Below are 20,197 nucleotides of genomic sequence, written 5' to 3'. Positions count from 1 at the left end.
CAAGTGACACTTCGTAAAACCTGAAGATACGTCATCCTTGAACAGTGCTAAGATATGACAGTCAGGGGTGTGGGTGGAACACTTTCTGAAAGGCCTGTCTCCCTGGCAACAGACCTGCGCACTGGTTGCTGCTGTGGAAACTGACACCCCAGCCTCATCACCCGGTGTCTCCCCGGAGACTGAGCTACACCAAGCTCTGGTACCTACATCTCCAATCGGGCAGCCCCCTGCCCTGCCTCTTTACAGCCCCTTCTCACACCAACAGGAAGGACTTGGAAAGACAGACTCTATAGATAGATTTTTAAGCTTACAAAAATAAGAGACTCCCCACAAAACTCCAAATCACCAATACATTTATTTGCGGGAGATGGGGTCAAATCTTACCATGAACTTTAAAACTGGGTGGGACTGGAGACACTGATCTGCCCAACCTCTGGGTATTCACAACTGCACAGGGAACCAGATCCTGTACGCGACGCATCACCATTAAACATGTGAGCATTCGATGAGGAGGACACATTCCGAGTCGTCGCATGATTTCCCATTCAGAGGCAGGTGCTGCCCTCATATCAGAAAAGTAGTGTTGAGAAAAACGCAGGCAGAGCCTGGCATTTGCCTCCTAGCATAGGCCTAGACATGATGGTGGCCATGTGCCAGGGGATCACGCCCTATGTACAAAGCAGGAGAATGATGCTCCCAGCTGAGCTGCAGGATGGGCGCTGGGCTGACTGGAGGGGTAGAGGGGGTGGGGTCTGACCCCATTAGCCTTTCCCCATCCAACCTGGGCCCCCATAAGCCATTCTCTGGCCCTTTGCACAAGACAGACTCAGCAAATCTGGGAGGTATGGGGATTCTCCCAACTCCCCACCTCGCCTCATCTTCCCCAGGTCTGCCAGGTGACCCAATCCACTGGGTACAGCCCCATCCCCGCCCAACCCCACATCTGGACAGACACATGGCAAATATGGAAACTGAAGCCCGGCTGGGCTGGAGCACATCTGGTTGTTGTTGGTTTGGAGTCGTCTTGCAGGTGTCCCAAGGTGGTCAGGCCTCACCCACGGTGGCCAGGTTGAGACCGTGTTTTTTAGATGATTCAGGTTACTCCAGGGCAAAGCATGATCCTGATGAAACCCGGCGGAAAAGCAGGCTGGAGCCTCGGAAGAGCTGGCCCTGGACCAGAAGGAAAAAGAGGGTGAGTGAAAGGGAGGCCACGCTTCCTTGTCCCTCCGAGAGGAAGGCCAGTGTCAGGCAAAGAAGGGTCCAGGAGCTCAAAGACCTAGCTCCGGGGTGGACAGCCTCGGCCTACATCCCTGGAGGGCAGAATCTGCCTGTGTTGAAGCAGACGGGAGCGGTTCATGTCCTGCCCAGGGGTGTCTTTGGGGCTACTCTGTAGGAGAGCCCAGAGACGAGGCTCATTGCCCCTCTTGCTTCAGAGCCCAAGTGGTCTGGGACTCTTTCAATGCTCACAGGGAGGACAAGACACACTGACACTGACCAGGGCCGCTGGGAAGAACTGTGGCTCTCCTCCCTGCTTCCCTCCCATCTGTCCTCTTCTCAGCCTTGAGGCCAGTCAGCGCTCTGGCTCCCTCCAGGCCACTGCCCCATTTCACTGCGAGGCAAACCAAGGCCAGGAAAAGGCAAGGTTCTGCCCTTGACCAGAGCCTGGACCTGACTGCTGGGCCCAAGATCTCCAGCCAGGGAGAGGTAGCTTCGGCACAGAACATGAGAACCCAAGGCTGGTACTGCTGCCAGGTCCCCCCGTGGCCCAGCTCCACCCACAGGCTTTCCTGGGCCCAGGAATGTCCTGCAGGAGGGAGGAGTTGGTCTCCAATGCCAGCTGCCCTAACAACCCAGGAACTCAGCTCAACTGGTTACAGCCCTCGAATTTTCAGCCCATGTTACTTGAAGGAGAAGCAGTTCTTGGGCTTTGCCACCTGCCACCTGGGCCAGAGTTCTCTTATCCTTATCCTAAGAGTCTTTAAGACTCAAAGAAGAAAAGGTCTTGTATGATGTTTAATCTTAAAATAAACCCACACTTAGCCACCTCAAATCCTTTCTGAAATTAGGTAAGATGAAAACTTAAATGCCTTATAGACACCAAGTGTCTCCTCACAATATTAGATTCCATGAAACCACTTATCTTTGCATGCAATGAAGCATCCACAAAATCATTTCAGCTGAAGGATGTGGCAAAGAACAGGAAAGGCCTCCTCCGTCCAGTGCCTGCTCACCTGCACACTCAGGTACTTCCAGCAGTGAATCCAGGATTTGAACACCGGGGAGTAAGGGGGAAGCCCAGCCTGCAGCCTGCCCAGGAAGGAGAGTGTAGATGCAGAGAACAGTGGGAGACAGCCAGCCATGGGAAAGCCACTTCAAGAAGGAACGCCTTCGGGCTACCACCCGTCCACACCCTGACACCATAGTTCACCCCAGGGAGTGCTGGGAAATCCCAGCGGAAGCCAGGGTGCCTGGCAGGCTGAGCCTATACACAGAGCAGGTGGGAGGGGGCAGAGTGCTGCAAGGGCTTGCTGGGTCTCCCCCACCCCACAGCCTTGGTAGGTAGAGTGACAAGTAGAAGGGCGCACACCTACCCGCAGTTGTTCACAGCCATGAGGTCGCCGACTAGCAGGAAGGGGTAGGTCAGCATGCTCACTGCAATCTGAAACCCAGAGAGGCCTGAGTGCCAGTAACCCACCCCAGCCTGGCAAGCAGAGACACACCACGCCAACACTCTGTACCAAGACTTGCCTCCAGCCATTACCAGGGTTGGCCTCCTAGACCCCACTTGGGTCCGCAAGGCAGTGGGAAGGAAGGGCAGCTGGCTTGACTTACCCCCATCACGAACTTGGTATAGCTCCGGATGGCCAGGGCCTGGCTGAACTGAGGAGACAGAAAGGAGGAGCGGTTTGCCACAGGCACCTCAGGACGCAGACTTCAGATCCACATGCCCTCACCCCACCCTCTGTGCTCAGCTCCTCGCAAGCACGCCACACATGCCTTTCCTGTTGGGCCTCACAGTCACTGCCCAGAGAAGGCCTGGGGGCAGAAGCAGGCTAAGTGGACTGAAGGGAGTCCTGAGAAGGACACCCGGTAAGAGGGATCAGCTGCCGCTGCCTGTGCAACCCCACCAGACTGTGAGCCTCAAGGGCTGAACCTGTGTCTGCCTGATCAACATCCAGGGCTTGGCACGCAGTCGGCGCTAAGACACACATGCACCCTGACACCCAAAGGCAAATCCTGGCCTGTGGGGTGAGGTGAGGGCAACTCCAGGCTTACTGCCACCTCCACCTCGGCAAGCTTTTCCCCCTTCAGACCCCAACTCCTCAAATCCTGCTTTGCTGAAGCAAACAGCTCCTAGTGAGGAAAGGTGGCTCCCCCAGCCTCAGCTTCCTGTGGAGCGGCCATCCCACCAGATCGATGCCCTGGGGCCTTGGGCAGAGATTTGCTCAGAGGTCTGCTTGAGTGGCTTTGATAGCCCGGCAGCCTCATCTCAGCCTTTAAGCCACACACAGAAAAGCACTCTAAACACACTTTAAACAAATCTGTTGACTGCTGTTATTGCTGATGTAAGCACAGCAGCCTCTGGTCAGACAGCTGCCCACCTAGATGAGAAACATTGAGCTGTGCACTCCCGGCCACCCTTGCTCTGTATGTGACAGCACAGCTTACCCACCCACAAGGCCCCCAAGAAAGGCAGAACTGCAGGAATGTGCCACTGTGATTGTAGATGGGGTGGGTCTCTATGGAGCCACTTTAATTTGCTTACACTGAAAGGCCAGTTAAGACTCACCTGCCCAGATCAAGTGGCCAGTCTCCCTGCAAGCAGAGGCTCCCATCTGGGATGGGGCACTCCTCACCACACAGAACAGACAGGTGCCAGACACACACACGTGGAACATGAACCCCTTCCCACCCAGGCGATTCTGGCGGACAGGTCCCCAGGCCCTCCTAGCCTCCTGGGCCTGGCGATCCCCACTGTGAGAATGTCTGGACACTGCGATCCCCAGCCATCGCTGCTCCCCACCTCTTATCTTGGTTCAGGCAGAACCAGTCCACCCCTCAGGTACCTGGACGGCCTTCTTCAACTAGTGCTGTGTAGAAGGACCAGGCCTTCCTATGCCTGACCTGACCTGCTGAAAGGTCTATGTATACTAGGCTGTGTAGACCACAGCTAACAAAATAGGAGGGTGAGCCTGGGCTGTATACTCCCTAGCCGATCTGAAAAAACTCAGAGGAATGTACCCTTAGCCTGGCCAGGGATCTAATTCCAGCCCTGTCAGTTCTAGCTGAGTGACTCTGGAGAGCCCAGAGTTCTCCAGAATTTGTGATCTCTGGGTCTCAATTTCTGTGTTGGTAAACGGAACATTATACCTGCCCTGTTCCCTTCACAACTAGGATGCCGTCAGATCAAAGGCCACAATGTTCACAAAAGGGTTTTGAAAAGCAAAAGACGTGATGCAATGGTCAAAGGGTGCTCGCTATTAGCTGGTCTATCTTCTGACTTCCTGAGCCCTAGTTGGGTCACTGCCTCGGAGCAGCCTTAGATAAGCTGGGGTTGGTTTCTAAGGCTTCCCAGGGACAAGCATTCCATTAATTCCTCCCAGGTCTGGGTACTAATCTGGAATCTCGCCTCTCATGGCCATACTCCCCTTAGACAAAGATGACCCCAGGGACAATGAGAGGTCCTCTCTCACCCTCCGGGCCTGATGCTCAGAACCCCAGAATCCTCGACTTTGTCCCAGACCCTGGGCATCAGCAGTACACGGAAAGAAGGACAAGTCCTTGTTCCAACCAACCTGGGAACCTGGATTCTGGTCGTTTCCCAGCCCCCCTGGGGTGTCACTCACGCTGTCATCCACCAGGTAGGCATTGATGAAGTGGGCCAGCAGGTTACAGCCCCACAAGAAAACCACATCGCCCAGGAGGTGAGGGATTAATCCACTAAAAAACAAGGTAAGCAGAGATGAGCAGGAGAGGGAGAGGAGCAGTCCCTGGGGGCTCCACACCCAGGAAGCAGGCAGGGATGTTCCAAGTTCAAAATCTTAGCATATCCAATGGCACAGCCTTAGAAAGGAAGCCTGCAGGGGCCAGCAGCTACGCACACTGGGAAGGTAGTGCTCCTTTCCCATGGGGAGGTGTTCTATGGCACTTTGGATGCCGCAAATTAGTTAACAGTCTCAAGCAGTTTTCAAACCACAGAAGCCAGGGATCAAGATGTGAATACTGCCAAATTTGCAATTTCCAAATGCAGATAACAACAGTGTCGACGTGTTGGTAATTTTTTCCTGGCCTCTTTACCTAACCAACTCCCAGAAGACACATTGCTCAATGCATCTGTTCTCTTCGCCCCTGAAAATATTCTATCAAAAAGATTCTATGCAAGCATTTACAATGAGGGCTAACTTTTTAAGTGATGGCCTTTAAACTGCTAAGGAAGGTTCCCCAAGATGCAGTGCTGAGGGTAAAAGGCCAGTTTGAGGTCAGTGGGTCCCACATGCCTCTTGTGTGTTTTTCAGTGTATTTGCTTGTTTAGGTACGGAGTGCCCTGGGAGGCTCTCCAGGAGAAGGATGGCTGTCTCCTGGGAGGAAAAGCAGAATTATTATTTTTGAATAAAAAAAAAAAATCTTATAAAATATATGAAAAACTCAAAAGAATATATGTAATACATCCATAAGGAGTATTAATAAAATGAACCTCTGTGAATGCAATTTCTAATCTTGTCGTTCCTGCTTGTGCTCAGATTGACTATGTGCTATATACTCTTTGGTGCTTTCTATGCACTGTAACATGTATGCATATCACCTGTTCCAAAATCACATGGCGAAAAAGAACCCAAAGAGTAGGCATCTGTTGTGTGGGAATCCTATTCACACACCAGAAGAGAACTACGCAGTGTGAAAAATGCCAGAGGTGGTCATGTGCAGTGTTTCAAGATGGGTGGCTGTTTCTGTAGAGCAGCCATTGGCCGGGGCCCAGGGGCTACCCCTTTGGCAGGGCACACGGTCTCTGAGGGCCACAGATGCCCTGCACTTTGTCACCTCACATCCAACTTACTTCACCTATAAAGAAAGCGCATACTGAAAAGACTATGTTCAGAAAGAATAAAGCACAGACAGAACCCAGAAGCCAGGCTTGGTGAGTCGTTTTTTGATTTGCCGTTTTAAGGTCTAGGTAGTGACATACATGCTGATAGGCATGTCACGAATGTTGGTTTGTTACCAGGTACATGCGCAAATATATATATGTATAAATATTTATACATACATATATGTGTGCATGAATATAAATCAGAGTTTCTCAACCTTGGCACTATTGACATTTTGGGCTGAATAATTTTTTTTTCTCCCCAAGAGACAGGGTCTCACTCTGTCACCCAGGCTGGAGTGCAGTGGTGCAATCAGCTCACTGCAGTCTCCAACTCCAGGGCTCAAGCCATCCTCCCATCTCAGCCTCCCAGGTAGCTAGGACTACAGGTGAGTGCTTCCACGCCCAGCTAACTTTTAAAAACATTTTTATAGAGACAGAAGTCTTGCTATGTTGCTCAGGCTGGTCTTGAACTTCTGGCCTCAAGTAATCCTCCTGCCTTGGCCTCCGGACAGCTGCAGAAACCACTGAGACTAATCCTGAGTAACTGGGATCACAGATGCAAGCAACCACACCAGGCTGAATCAGTCTTTGTTGCGGGGTTGTCCTGTGTACTGTAGGATGTTTAGCAGCGTCTCTGGCCTCTACCCACTAGATGCCAGTTGTGACAACTACAAGATGTCTCCGGACACTGCCAGTGTTCCCTGGGGAGCAAAATCATCTCCTGCTGAGAACTGTATATATATTTCTGTATTATATACACATACATGCACATGCACCTACAAGTAGTCATTTCTTGGTTAAACAAGGGGCCATAAATAAAAAACATCTGACAAACTGGAAAACCATGATATAAAGACTTCTTACGAATAATATGGAGCCCTGTGTCTAGTACAGCGGACACTGCTGTATACCATGTGTCTACCACATTTGTGACGTACCTGTCAGCATATACGTCACTGCCTAGACCTTAGAACAGCAAATCAAAAAACAGCCATCAAGCCTGGCTTCTGGGTTCTGTCTGTGCTTTATTCTTTCTGAACATAGTCTTTTCAGTATGCGCTTTATTTAGAGGTGAAATAAACTGGACGTGAGGTGACGAAGTGCAGGGTGTCTGTGGCCCTTGGAGACCATGTGCCCTGCCAAAGGACCAGGTCCTGGGTCCTGGCCAATGGCTGCTCTACAGAAAGAACTACCCAGCAGGACAAGATTTTCTGACTTTTCAAAGAGATGCTAGAAATGTGGAATTTTGTGCAACATACCTTAAATGTCAACGTCAACAACTAATTTATCAGAAAAGCAATGTCAAACAGAATCCACTGGCTGTGGTCAGCCTGTGAGCTTCCAGAGCTCCACCCTCAGTCCAAGTCAGATATTCAGTCATGTTTTAGCAGTGAGGCCAAGGACTATGCAGTGACTTAGCTCACGAAGACCAGCCCCACACCCACCGCAGCTGGATGAGGCCCAGTGGGGCTGATCAGTTCATCTCCCCCATGTACTAGACACACAGTTCCACTTTTACATGAGCCGTGGCCTGAAAAGGGCTAAGCAGTCTGGACACACCATGGAGCTCTAGAGAGCTGGCCACAGCACTTGGGCTAGGGCAGGGCCACGTGGTTAGTCCCAGGCCAGCAGCTGTGGTCTGAGAGGTTGAGGACACATGTGTTAACAGAGCCAGACCCGTAGCCAGTTATGGGGTATATAGACTCACGTACACGAAGAATCCCAGCAGCCCTTCCTCTTTGAAAATTTTCCCAATGGAGCTCAGCACACCACTGTGAAGAAGACAAGACAGAGATACAGGGTCATGCAGTCACCTACCGGAAGCCCACCCCTTGGTGTGGGGCTGAGCCCCCGAGCTCTGCTCAGATCCAGCCAGTCCTGGTGGGGTGGGGAGGATTATTACCAGGAAGAACCAAGTAGAAAGGCACAGAGAGCGCTTGGTCGGGGTGAGGAGGAGTTTACACAGTTCACGGAGACTGGGGAAGCCCAACCACCCACGAGAGCAGCCCACTAGCAGTCCTATACTGGTGTTTTCTGTGAGATCGGAGTTTAGGAATGCATCTCCCGACTTCGGCCACTGCTGCAGAGATGGCAGGCCCTTCTCTTACCTGGCCCTCACACTTATCTCTGGTTAAACAACACTCCACCAGAGGAGCCCACAGGCCTGCCCAAGAGAGTAAGAGTAGAAGGCGGTAGTGAGCCGAGAGAATTACTTTCCCAGAGGGCAGAGAAAGAATACAGGGCCCTGCAGGAGGAGGCACTGGAACCAGCCTAGGAGAAGACATCTGGCACTCCTGAGCAGGGAGCCGGGGATTCATGCCCTGGCCACTGCACCCTGTTAGAGATGAGAGGACAGGCTGCGGATTCTTAGGCGTGAAATGCCAAGGAAGCTCAATAACAACCTTTGTGACCTATGGCTGGAAATGACAATTGGCTTGTCCTGAATGGAGGCTGCACAAAGCCCAGGTGGAAGGGGCAACCTAACAGAGGAAGCCAGTGGAAGGCAAAGCCCTGGGTAGCCCTGGACCCAGATCATCCCAGCCCTGTCAGGTCCGGCCCCACCTCTCAAAACAGTGGTTGCCAGATTATACCCGCCTGGTCCCAACTACTGACCTCATACTTCAGTCTAGGGGAATGGGCCAATTTCCCATTAATGACCCCAAAATGAGGCACCATGGCAGCTGAGCTTCCTGGGGTGGTGGCCCCAAAGGACGGCTGCAAAAAACGCTGACCTCAGGAAATGAGAATCTTAAGCGAGGAAGGGCAACCCAGGTGTGTCCTTCTGCCACATGCCTCCAGGACCCACCTCTGTCAACACATATGCCCCTGGCACCTGCCCAGGGCTGCACACAGCAGATCTAGGTGAAGGTCTGGTACACAGTTGAAGGAATGAGCCCCAAGCCCATGGGGTGGATGGCTTCTTCACAGGGGATAAAAAGAGCTATCAGCCTATGACGGCCGGAAAAATCATTACAGCATTACCTTGGGAGTCCAAGAGGAGACCCCAGCTCAGTCCTAAGTGGCAGAATCAGCTCTGGTGCCAGAAATCCTCATCCAAGCTGACTACAATCCCACTCACCCCTCTGCAAAGGCATCCAGGCTCATCCAGGGCTGCCCTTGATAAGAGATGGAGAAGAGCAAATGCCCCTGGACAGACTATGGAAGCCACTGCAGCATTCCTCAGAAGCCAGGCAGCAGGCTGAACTCACACAGGACTAGAGCAGAAAAGGTGCAGCAACCAACCCCAGCACAGCCTGCCCTGGCAGACTCTGAAAAGGTAACAGGGCCACTCTGCCTGTCCCAAGAGTTACCCACCTGTACTTGGCCTCCCGTCCCACAAACTGGACCATGCAGCGCATTGAGATGACTGAGGAAAAACAAAACACACACAGGTGATGTGGTGGGCCAAACCTCATGATGCCCCAGCCGCCGGGTGCCGGGTGCAGAGTGGCCACTGAACAACATGGCCTGTTCAGACAGCAGGAGAGGAAGGGGGACTTTGGGGTTCCCTGTCACATCCCATGACCACAGCGCCCCATTTCTTCTGCCTGGGAAGAGCCCCACCTCCCTTTGGAAAGAATTCCAATCTCTCCTCAGTGGGGTGGGTTCCAGTAGAATACCTCCCACCCCACTACCACTTCCCAACCGGTCTAAGACTGTCTATCTACAGTCCACGAGGGGGCGCCCCCACCCCACGTCCCCACCCCGGCTTAGAGAGTCTCGGGGAAGGGGGGGCTTACCGTGCAGGGGGTGGGCCAACATGCGGGACACACACTGCATCATCATCTCGTAGGAGGTCTGGAAGAGAGCATGGGGTGGGGACTCGCCACCCGCGGCCTGTCTCTGGAACTGGCCCTCGAGGGGAGCTACAAGTGCTTGGGAGGGAGAAACCCGTCCCAGGGACTGCACGTGGGGTCGGTCTGCCAAGGATGGCTCCACCTGTTGCCCCACTCCCCAGTCCCCCACCCAGGAGTGCTGCCGGGTCCCAGGCTAGGCCCAACAATGGCTGAGAAGGCTTTCCGGGGTTCCCTGCGCACCCAGGCCAGGGCTCCTTCCCTTACCATCCCACCCATGCATGCACGAGGACCCAACTCTTCCACTTGTCAATGACCTGCCCAACTTGGGGGTGAGATATCATTAGGCTCCCCGCCACACGCCTCTCCCTCTCCAACTCTCAACACCCACCTCCTTCACAACTTTCTTCAGGGAAGTCTTCATATCATCCTTGTTGGAAACCTGCTCAATCTCATCTGGAGGGAAAACCTGAAACAGGGAAGGGAAAGAACCAAGTTCAGCTACGCCTCTTCCATGGAACTCTTCGGGGACTCGGGTGGCAGGAACCAGCTCCAAATATTTCCTCTGCAGTGTCTATTGGCTGGGCCCACCTCAGGTGACCTCCAGGTCAGGTCTGGAGCGTGGGGGAAAAAGAAAGCCACCATCTGGTGTCACAGCTGTGGGAAAGCAGACCTGTGGGGTGGGAGCTCTCCCATGGGGCTTCCAACGGTCTGGGAAGAAGGAGGCAGGACCAGGGTAACTGGCTGCTGCAGGAGTGGTTGGGAGTATGAGGAAACCTCAGGCCACTGTTTCTGGTTTTGTGTGGGCTCACCTTCTTCATGCTACCCCGAGTCACAGTGGAAAGGGCGTTGGACATCAGCCGGGGACTCAGGCCTCGGAACAGCCCTATCTTACCATCCACTTGCACAATGTACTTGGCTGTAAGAAAACAGAGGTGGTAGAGGAGTTACACCCAGTTCAGGGGCACCCACTCCTGGGTCACACACACCCAGACCAGGCTCGGCTTGTCCCTCAGGTAACTGCTGACTACAGGCACAGAAGGGAGCATCTGTCCAGGACCTGGAAGCGGTCAGGCCCTAACCCCCAAATGTCTTCTAGCCCATTTCTTTTAGTAAAAGCCTCAAAATCTATTTCTAACAAACAAGTTCATACATTTTCCTTCCTTCCCTTCCCTTTCCCTTCCCTTTCTTTTCCCTTTCCTTTCCTTTCCTTCCTTCCATTTTCTCTCCCTCCCCCTTCCTCTCTCCCTCTCTCTCTCTCTTTTCTTTCTTTCTCTTTTTGCTTTAAAAACTCTACTTGGCAAACTCAGTCGTGATTTCTCAACTCAGCAACTTAAATGCTGCAACACAGAAAACAATTCTGTTGCTTAAAAGTTATGTTTTTCTTGACGAAAAGAAAATAGGAAACACAGAGAAACTGCCCACGGGGAATGATGAAGTCTGCAACCTAAAGGAGGGAAAAAGGAAAAGGAAGGGCTCCCGGAAGGCAGGCTCAAGAACGCCCCCTGCACACGCGACGGCCCGGGTAGTCTCCACCCTGTTACTGTGCTACACCCAGGATACCACCTGGCACCTGTTGGCATTTATTAGTCAAGGGAAAAACAAGTCTATGGAGAAGTAACTAAAACAGAAGTACCAATGAACAATTCCACAGAATAAACTTAAATGTTATGGAAGCTAGACCCTACCTATGTGAGTTAGTGTTTCTTTCACTAGGGTCTCTCTTTCTAAGGATACGATTCATTGTTTTCTATCAACACTTTAAACATGTTTTAAATGGCAGGGTGGTATTTTTATAAACCTGTGCATCTGGAAGCTAGCAGAACATTCTCTCAGACAGCATGCTCCCTCTTTTAGACCATGACTTTAGCTCTCTGGCACCGCGCAGAGGCAGGAAGAAGCAAATCTGCCTTTTGCTCCTCCCAGATGTCTGCTAGCCCAGCAATTCAATGTCACAGCTAGCATGGGTTTTTCACGAGGCTGAGAACACCTGTTACCTGTATATGTGATTTCCTGAGATGGGGGTGGGCTGGAAAGAGAGGAGGAGGAAGGGAGGGGATGCTGGGTGACTTGGCAAGGTGCCCTACTTCACAGACTGAACAGACAGAGGAAAATTTGCTTTGGGGGAGGGTGGATCCTAGAGAGGAGAGGGAGCCTCAGGACCTCTGTGTGTGATCCTGAGCAAAACATCTACCCTCTTCCATCTGGCCACCTGTAAAAAAATGGAATAAGGACCTTCATTTCTCTCCATTTCCGAGGGGCCTGGGGAACAAGGGAGAGCGGAGAGAGGCGTGCCTGCAGGGGCCTCTGTGGGTCCTAAGGCCTCAGGCTGGCCAGGGCCCCCCTCATTCCGGGTCTTTCTGCAGTGCCTGGAAACCCTCTGGGAAGTTCTTTCTTCTATACCAGAGAATGTCACGACAGCTGCAGTACTTTCAGCCATGACAAGTAGAGGAGCAGACACTGTCCACGCTGTACCAGAGAGCCAAATGGCGGGTCCCCTCCCTGACTCCAAAGTAGGCCTAGTGTCCGGAGATCCCCAACGGACATCTGCTCACCCCTAGATTAAAGCTACACTTATATAAACAAGGCTGGGGGCACACCTCAGAACTCTGCTCATCCTCACAAGAGGCAGTAAGATGAGGGTCAAGTTCCCTCTGCTCTGTGTCCTTTTGGGAATGGCTGTGTCACATGAATAGAGATGATCTGGGCTCTAATCTCACCTCTCAGAACATAGCAGGTGCAACCAGATCCAGAGAAGGCCCCGTGCAGGGCCGCAGCCCTCCACCTGGGCTGCCTTACCTCTCTGTATACTGCCTCACTACGCAATGGTAGGGTGCCTTCCTACTTCTGTTATTCCCCACTCCACTACGCTGACAAGTTTTAAGTAAAAAACAACACAAACACATTTCCTCACAAGATGACACATTCCACCTGGCCCTAGACTCTGCACTCAACAACACAGGGACAAAACTGGAAGAGAAATATGACACCCAATTCTGCCAACAGCATGTGAAGTGGAAAAGGTAACACAGAGGCCAAGCCCCAAGTTACTCAACAGAAAGATAGATTCTGGAGAACATTCTCAGGTAAGAGCAGAGGTGCAGGAAACTTGAGGGGACTCGCCTGGAATGGAACTCCAGCTGTGAACATGGAGAGAAAGGGCACGTTTAAAGAAGGTCCTCATCATGGTCATCTGGTGAGGGTGGGGACTGGGAGAGGAACATGACAAGGCCCTGGCCAGCCGGCACCTGTGGGCCAGGGGATGGGCAGCAGAGGCAGCAAGGTGGGCTTCTTGATGACAGATGGGGAGCCTGCAGGAAGGCCTGGGCAGGAGAAGCTGACCTTACTTTGCAGACAAGGGGTGCAGCCGGGCCACAGCAGGTAAGTGGCCCGCCCAAGCTCACGCAGCACACAGAAGTGAAGCTGCAATTCACTGCACACCATTCTGTAACCAACAGATGGAGACACCAGAGCGAGTGAGCACCACTCACTGCCTGAGGAATGCAGGGGAAACAAGACACCCAGGTGGGATGAAAGAAAAGAACGCAGGAGGAGCCCCACAGGCCTTCTACTGGAGTAGCAGGGCCAGGCTGCTCACAGGGCAAAAGGAAATCACCCCCACGCCTGTTCCAGGCACAACCCGGGGCAACAGAAATAACAGGGACCAGTGTCCTCTCTCAGGCACCTGTGTCTGTCCCCTCCTACTGTCTGGGCTGGCAGCTGGCAGTACCGGCAGAGGAGCTGGACGAAAGCTGTATGGTTCACCTGCTCCCACCCCGACACCATGCCCTCTCTGGACATGCTTAGATCCCCTCCTCTGTGCCAGCTCTGGGTTCTGCATGCCGTGCTGCGCGGTGGGTTCCCCAGGGCCAGCTGGTCCTGCTCCCCACTTGAGGCCTCTTTTCTGTTGGCGTGGGCTTTCCTGCTCGGGAGGCACACTCACCGTAGGTGAAGAAGCTCGGCAGATAGAGGACCTTCCTCCCCAGCACATTGGTCCCAAGGGTGGGGGGCATCGGCTCATGACCCACCTTCAGAATGAACAAAGACAAAGGGACGTTCAGCCTCACCACCTCTCCTCACACCTCCTGTCCCCTTTGCCCTCTTCTCCCACAAATTCTAATGTGGCTCTTGTTCGTGTTTTCCCCATCAAAACACCAGAAAGCTCGTCAGTGTCTCTAACCACAGGCAGCACGTAATCTCCCAATGAACAGAAATGCCTGGTCCCAGACACTGCCCAACCACAGTCCAAGTCACACCCACACCCCAACATTCTTATATTCAAATCCCAGATATTCCCAGTAGAAACATCTGTATGTACTTCAAACGCTACTCCCATCTCAGAACAAATCTCAGTTATTCTCATCTCCCAATGAAAAACTTCACCCCAACCTCAATTCCAAATGTGGCAATAAGAAAACACATCATACCCAAACCTCAGACAGGTCAGCCATTAAGTCGTCCATTCCAAAGTGCACGCCAAACTCAAATTTCTTACCAAATCTACTGCAGACACCTCCACGTCTATTCCTCCCATTCCCAGGCTTAGCAAACTATTACCTCAAATTCCAGGTGCTCCTCAAACACATCCTCAGCTGCGTTCTCTCCTCAATCACCCTACATCCCTGTGAAAAAATGACCCCCTCATTTCTGAAGGGCTATGACAGTTCTTGCTGTACAGATGCTTCTTATATCTGAAATGTTTATTTATGTATTTGTTTATTTATTTTTGAGACAGAGTTTAGCTCTTGTTGCCTAGGCTGGAGTGCAATGGCATGCTCTCGCCTCACCACAACCTCCGCCTCCCGGTTTCAAATGATTCTCCTACCTCAGCCTCCCGAGTAGCTGGGATTACAGGCACCCGCCACCATATCCGGCTAATTTTTTATATTTTTAGTACAGACGGGGTTTCTCCATGTTGGTCAGGCTGGTCTCGAACTCCCGACCTCAGGTGATCCACTTGCCTTGGCCTCCCTAAGTGCTGGGATTACAGGTGTGAGCCACTGTGCCTGGCCTGCAATATTTATTAAACCCATGGGTGGGTGAAGGACCATCCATATCCATGTGAGGAGGAGGAGGAGGAGGAAGTCCCTGTCGAGGGGTGAGAGCCCCTGATGCCAGGGAGGAGGCAAGGTGCCAAGGAGACCAGCACCTAGGTGGGGAGTGAGAAGGCCCCTTCCTCCCTTGGCAAGGGGCCAGGATACCAGCGCTGTGCCATCTAAGCAGGCCAGCTGGGCCCATGGACCAGAGTGATTCCTCTGAGATGTGGGAGGGGATTTGACCTGCAGCTGTGGGAGGCGCTAGAAGTGGCAGGTTTGAAAGTGCTACCTTGTAAACTGGATTAGGTATGCTTCCAACGCTTTCTGGGATCACCCCTGTCCCCTTTTGCCTTTATCAAGCAAGTGCTTTTGAAAGTTCAGGCTATCTCCTATGGATGTGATTCTGAGATGCCTAACAGATCAATGATTGTAAATTTAAAAACTCCTCTATGATGGGGACTGTCTTTAAAAGAAAAAAATTTTGACCTAGTGGAGCTAAAGGAGGAAAGGGGTGAGTCAGCTGACCCAGGCAGTGAGTACTTTCCTTCTAGACCTTTTCCCTTCTAGGTTAAAAGCTCCACAGTAGTTCTGAGTTAAGTTCTGTCTTGATCTGTGTTCTCTTAAATACAGATGGTACTCCTTTATACCTCCACTCCAAATCGCCATCACTGCTCTTTTGCCGTCCTTACCCAGTTTAGTCAACACTATTTGGGAATCCCACTGACCCCAATTTCATCCTTAAATCTGTAACATTATCCCATATCCCCATGGCTCCCAAATCTGTTGAATCTACTTTCTTCACTTCTATTGGGTTATCATAGGCACGCTGGCTGTATCTCATCCGCATTCCTCTCGCCTTCAAGTTTTAATTATTTGTTCCCAAGTCATTAAACCCAATTCCATCCTCAAATCTGTTAACCCAGTCCTAACTATGGCAAATGCTGTGGCCCTGTATCAGATACCAGCAGGGACAGTCTGTCATCTTAAAATCTTCAGCTCCCGGGCCGGGCACGGTGGCTCAAGCCTGTAATCCCAGCACTTTGGGAGGCCGAGACGGGTGGATCACTAGGTCAGGAGATCGAGACCATCCTGGCTAACACGGTGAAACCCCGTCTCTACTAAAAAATACAAAAAACTAGCCGGGCGAGGTGGCGGGCGCCTGTAGTCCCAGCTACTCAGGAGGCTGAGACAGGAGAATGGCCCGAACCCGGGAGGCGGAGCTTGCAGTGAGCTGAGATCCGGCCACTGCACTCCAGCCTGGGCAACAGAGCGAGACTCCGTCTCAAAAAAAAAAAAAAAAAAAAAAAAAAAAAAAAAAATCTTCAGCTCCCAACTGACAGCCACATGCCCTGATGTAAGGCACTGCATTCTTATGTACCTAATCCCCAATCTGTCACTCCACTCCTGACACCTCCACTCCCAGTAATTTGCCTTTCTGCAAGATATTACTCTGATTCCCAAGCTATACCCATTGAAGATCTTACCTTAATATATGTTACACTCAACACCAACGGGGTCCAAATCAGACAGGCACCTCTCTGGTCCTTCAATGGGGCTCATCCATCCTTACCTGCCCACCATCTAGTTCTTCTCATGCTTTAGAGTCCTTCATTACCCCATTCCCTTCCCAAACCACCCTTATTTCAATGTTCCTTCAAACCAGATCCGCCGTTGTCCAAATGATGAAGACACTTCTTCATTTCCCTCACATTGAGCCCTTGTGCTCTAGCATCCTTCACTCCACAGACTCTCCCACCTGTACCCTAAACTCCTAGCCCTCAGTCTCATTCCATCAGTTTCCAGAACCCTCACTTCTCAGGTCCCACCAGTTCCAAAGCACCAATTTATCTCCCAAACTTCGAGTTCAACTGCTGTAAATACAATCTTACCCCTGTAAGACAGCCCTCATTTCCAAATCACAACCAAATGCCAGTCTTGGTCTACACCTTCCGCCATCAACAGTTTTCAAATCTGTCACAATTAGGGTCTAGTCAGGCACCTTGATGCCCCTGACTGAATCTCCTCATTCCTTGTCATATTCCTGGTCACACCCACAAATCTATTACCATTCCTCAGATCCCAGATTTCAACTACTCTCATTCTCAAGGCCTTCTCATTCCAGTTGTATTTTGCATTCTCTCAGTTCAATTACAGAGATGGTAAAATCTGACACCCACCTGCCTCAACTGAAATCTTGGATGGGTCTCCACTTCAATTTTTAACCTTCCTCCTCCCACTCTTCTTAACTGGAACATTCTGGCCTAATGACCCCCATCAAAACTGTACCCATCCCAGCCACACCCACCTAATTCTCACACCTCCACACGCCCTTCATTCCAGCTCACTCCTCTCAAGCAGCACACTTCATCTGTTCCGCATTGCTGGCCACCACCAAATCTGCCAAGTGCCCATGCATCCCTCCGTTCTAGAGACATCCCTACCTCGGTCTCAATTTCTGGTAATCCCTACCTATCCTGCCACCTATGTCTCCACTGTCCCTTCTGCCCAATTTCAATACTCCCATCCTCCTTCTCCTCATCTGCCCAGATACAAGCACTGTGATTCCTCTCTGACCCCAACTATTGACTTCCATTTCCTCCTCCAAATGCGTCATCCCCTTCCCCGCTTAAAGCCTGCTCCTAGCTTCCCTCTCTAGACAAATCGCTGCCACGCCCCTCCCCCAATGCTGGCCCTATCTGTTCCCCTCCCCCCATACGCGTCACCCTGTCCCCTCCTCCTACCAAATCTGTCGTCGCCATCAAATCCAGAGCCCCCATCTCCGGTAAACCGATAGCATTCCCCTGCAAAATTCTTTGCCTTCGCACTCTCCCACCAAATTAAATCACAATGAAACCCAAGACCTGTCTTCTCTGTCCACCCCCAGTCTGGTGTCCTTCTTTCCCTCCTAAATTTCTGGCCCTGGTGCCCACTTTGTCCCCACCCCACGACGTTTTACATCCATCTCTACCAAATCCAGAGCCCCCGTTCCCCTCTACCCCAAATATGTGCTCCTCAGCCTCTAAACACTTCGCCCGGGCCCCCAACCTTCCTCCCCATCTCTTCACCCAAACTTCTCGCCCCTCCCCCAATTATGTTGCTTCTTCCCTCATCCCAAATTCGTTCCCTTCCCTATCCCAAGTCCATCGTCCCCACTCCTTTACTTCCCAAATATGTTTTTCCAGACCATCGCCCCCTCCTTGGCACCCCCCAAATCGCTTGTTCCTTCCACCCTCTCCCAAATCCGCTATTACTCTAACCCTTTCTGCATTCTAAAACCCGTGACCTCTGCGTTCCCACACGGCTTCCCTCCCCTCCCACCCACTTCGGCGCCCCAAACCCGCCGTCCCCACCCCTCTCCCAAAATCCGTCGCCATTGACTCCCCGCCCCAATCCTCCAAATCCTGGCCTGTCACCTTCACATCAGTCTCTCATCTCCCTACGGCGCCTCTGGTCCCCCACCTGGATGAGCAGCTTCACGTAGAGCAGGGGATGACTGAGCGCCGTCACGCCCGCGCCCAGTGCCACGAAAAGAGCCTCAGTGGTCGGGGCGTTGTCCCCAGACCCCAGGCCCCCTGACCCGCCGTCCATCCTGCGGGCCGAGGGCTGAGCCGCAGGCCGAGGGTGGCGAGGATGTGCGCGGTGCGCGGGCGGTGGATCGCGAGCTCGGGCCTCGACCCCCGCCGCCGCTCCGCCGCGAGCTCCGGCTCCAGCTCCGGCTCCCGCCATCCCCGCGGCACCGCCGCGAGCCCAGGGCGCCACTTCCGGGTCCAAAGCTCCCATGGCACCCGGCGGCGAGGTCACTCCCTGTCACGTGACGGAGGCCGCGCCCCTCGCCGGCGTCAGGGGGCAGGGCCGGGGTGCACCACTCTCGGCCGCGGGGGAGCCCGGGAGCGTGGCGCGGCGGGTGGGACACGCCGGATGTGGCCCCCGGGCCGGTGGGGGCCTAGCAGGACACTGGGTTGCGGGCCGGGGATCAATGGTGGCGGGCAGCCGGGTCCCCGGGCTCGGGAGCTGTGGCGGCTGTCGCAGGCCGGGGCGCTCCCCCGGGAGGCCCAGAGCACGCGGGGGCGGGGTTCGGTGCCTCCGGCTGCCAGACGTCCCCAATATGGTCTGAGGCGCTTCCAAGCCCCCTCCCTGGCTTCGGGATTTTTCTCTGTAGTTCTCTGCCCGCCCCTTTGCGGCCCAGATCCCAGTCGCCGCGGCCTGCGTGGAACTCTGCGCGAGCTGAATCTCCTGCTGCAGAACGACCCCGAGCCCGAACCCGAGCCCCTCCGCGGCCCCAGCCTCTTTGTCCGACCCCTTTCCCATCTCCCCTGCCAGGAATGCTCTCCCCACCAGAGCAAATCCAGATGTCCCCTCGGCGACTGTGGGCACCCTCCCCAACTGTGGAGCCTTCGCACGCCTTCCTCAGAGTCCGTGGTTGTAAAATTTGTTTTTCTCTAAAGTATTTGAGTGTCTCCCTCACTAGATCCTGAGGGTTTTAGTGAGTCCCTCGGTGTGAGCACACGCAGGCACTACTGGGCGCCTGTAGTTGATTCTTAGTTAATACAAGTGAATAATCATAACTAGACCTTAATTTGCAGGAACTGTGTGACAGGCACTTTTTAAAATGCTTTACACGTGTTGATTCAAGTGTAATCCTCACAAGAACCCTGCGAGGAAGATAGGACAGCAAGTGCCCTGTTCCTGTTTGTAAGCGTGCATTACACCCTGCAACAATACCTACAACAGAACCTTGATAGTTGTGGGGGTTCGCAATAAAAGTTTCTGTTTGAATGAATCCTAGAGTGTGCAGGGACACAGCAATGGAAGACCTGGTCCCTTTGTCTGTACTTACCCTATAGCCAGTTTATTGTGAGACACCTGCCTTCTGGCCACTTTTCCTGTTAGTCCAGGTTTCCCAGTCTGTCCTTTCTGACTCCCTGCCTTACCTCCTAAAAAGCTACCTCCCCTTTTCCCACTCTTGATAATGAACACTATGCACTTTCCACGTTCAAAGCATGCCACACTCCCTGTCTCCCTCGCCTTGGCCTCCCTAACCCAGGCTTGTCCTAGTGAAATCACTTGCAAAGCCTGCCCTTTCAACTTGCTGTGTTTTCTCCATCAAACACAATTTTCATCGAACATCCCCCAGGAGCACCTTAAATGACTTCCTTTTGCCTAGGTTCTGATTTAGCTTTCTCAATAAGGACCTGAAAGTCAAATTCCTAGTGCCACACTAACTCTCTACCAAGAAGAGGCGATAGGTTTTAGTTTGGGGGTGGGAGTAGGGGAGGATG

At 52.7% G+C, this 20,197-nt stretch overlaps 1 protein-coding gene across 4 annotated transcripts; it reads right to left on the bottom strand.

The window, feature by feature from the left end:
* Nucleotides 1-336: 336 nt before the first annotated feature.
* On the bottom strand, nt 337-18,705 carry MTCH1 (mitochondrial carrier 1). Of its 4 annotated transcripts, none has more exons than XM_005553137.3 (12): nt 18,378-18,705; nt 13,826-13,910; nt 10,695-10,801; nt 10,274-10,351; nt 9,829-9,886; nt 9,404-9,455; nt 7,801-7,860; nt 4,797-4,941; nt 2,833-2,880; nt 2,592-2,659; nt 2,232-2,307; nt 337-1,170 (listed from the first exon to the last, which is right to left on the bottom strand). In XM_005553137.3, exons 1-12 carry the CDS (start codon nt 18,696-18,698, stop codon nt 1,099-1,101), a joined length of 1,170 nt encoding a protein of 389 aa, XP_005553194.1. In that variant the 5' UTR covers nt 18,699-18,705; the 3' UTR covers nt 337-1,098. The 4 variants fall into 4 exon arrangements, with proteins under 4 accessions (XP_005553194.1, XP_005553195.1, XP_073894286.1 ...); XM_005553138.3 differs by having other exon boundaries at nt 4,848-4,941; XM_074038185.1 differs by having other exon boundaries at nt 18,332-18,672.
* Nucleotides 18,706-20,197: the final 1,492 nt, after the last annotated feature.

Source organism: Macaca fascicularis, chromosome 4 (genome assembly GCF_037993035.2).
Source record: "Macaca fascicularis isolate 582-1 chromosome 4, T2T-MFA8v1.1".
NCBI classification, from domain to species: domain Eukaryota; kingdom Metazoa; phylum Chordata; class Mammalia; order Primates; family Cercopithecidae; genus Macaca; species Macaca fascicularis.
Note: the sequence above shows the minus strand (reverse complement) of the source record. Positions and strands in the feature narration are given on the sequence as shown.

Coding starts and splice junctions, on each gene's coding strand:
- MTCH1 (XM_005553137.3), bottom strand. CDS start 18,698: ATGGGAGCTTTGGACCCGGAAGTGGCGCCCTGGGCTCGCGGCGGTGCC. Junction 7,861..9,403: donor GGACGGGAGGCCAAGTACAG/GTGGGTAACTCT, acceptor TCTTCTTCACAG/TGGTGTGCTGAGCTCCATTG. Junction 2,881..4,796: donor ACCAGAATCCAGGTTCCCAG/GTTGGTTGGAAC, acceptor CTGTCTCCTCAG/TTCAGCCAGGCCCTGGCCAT.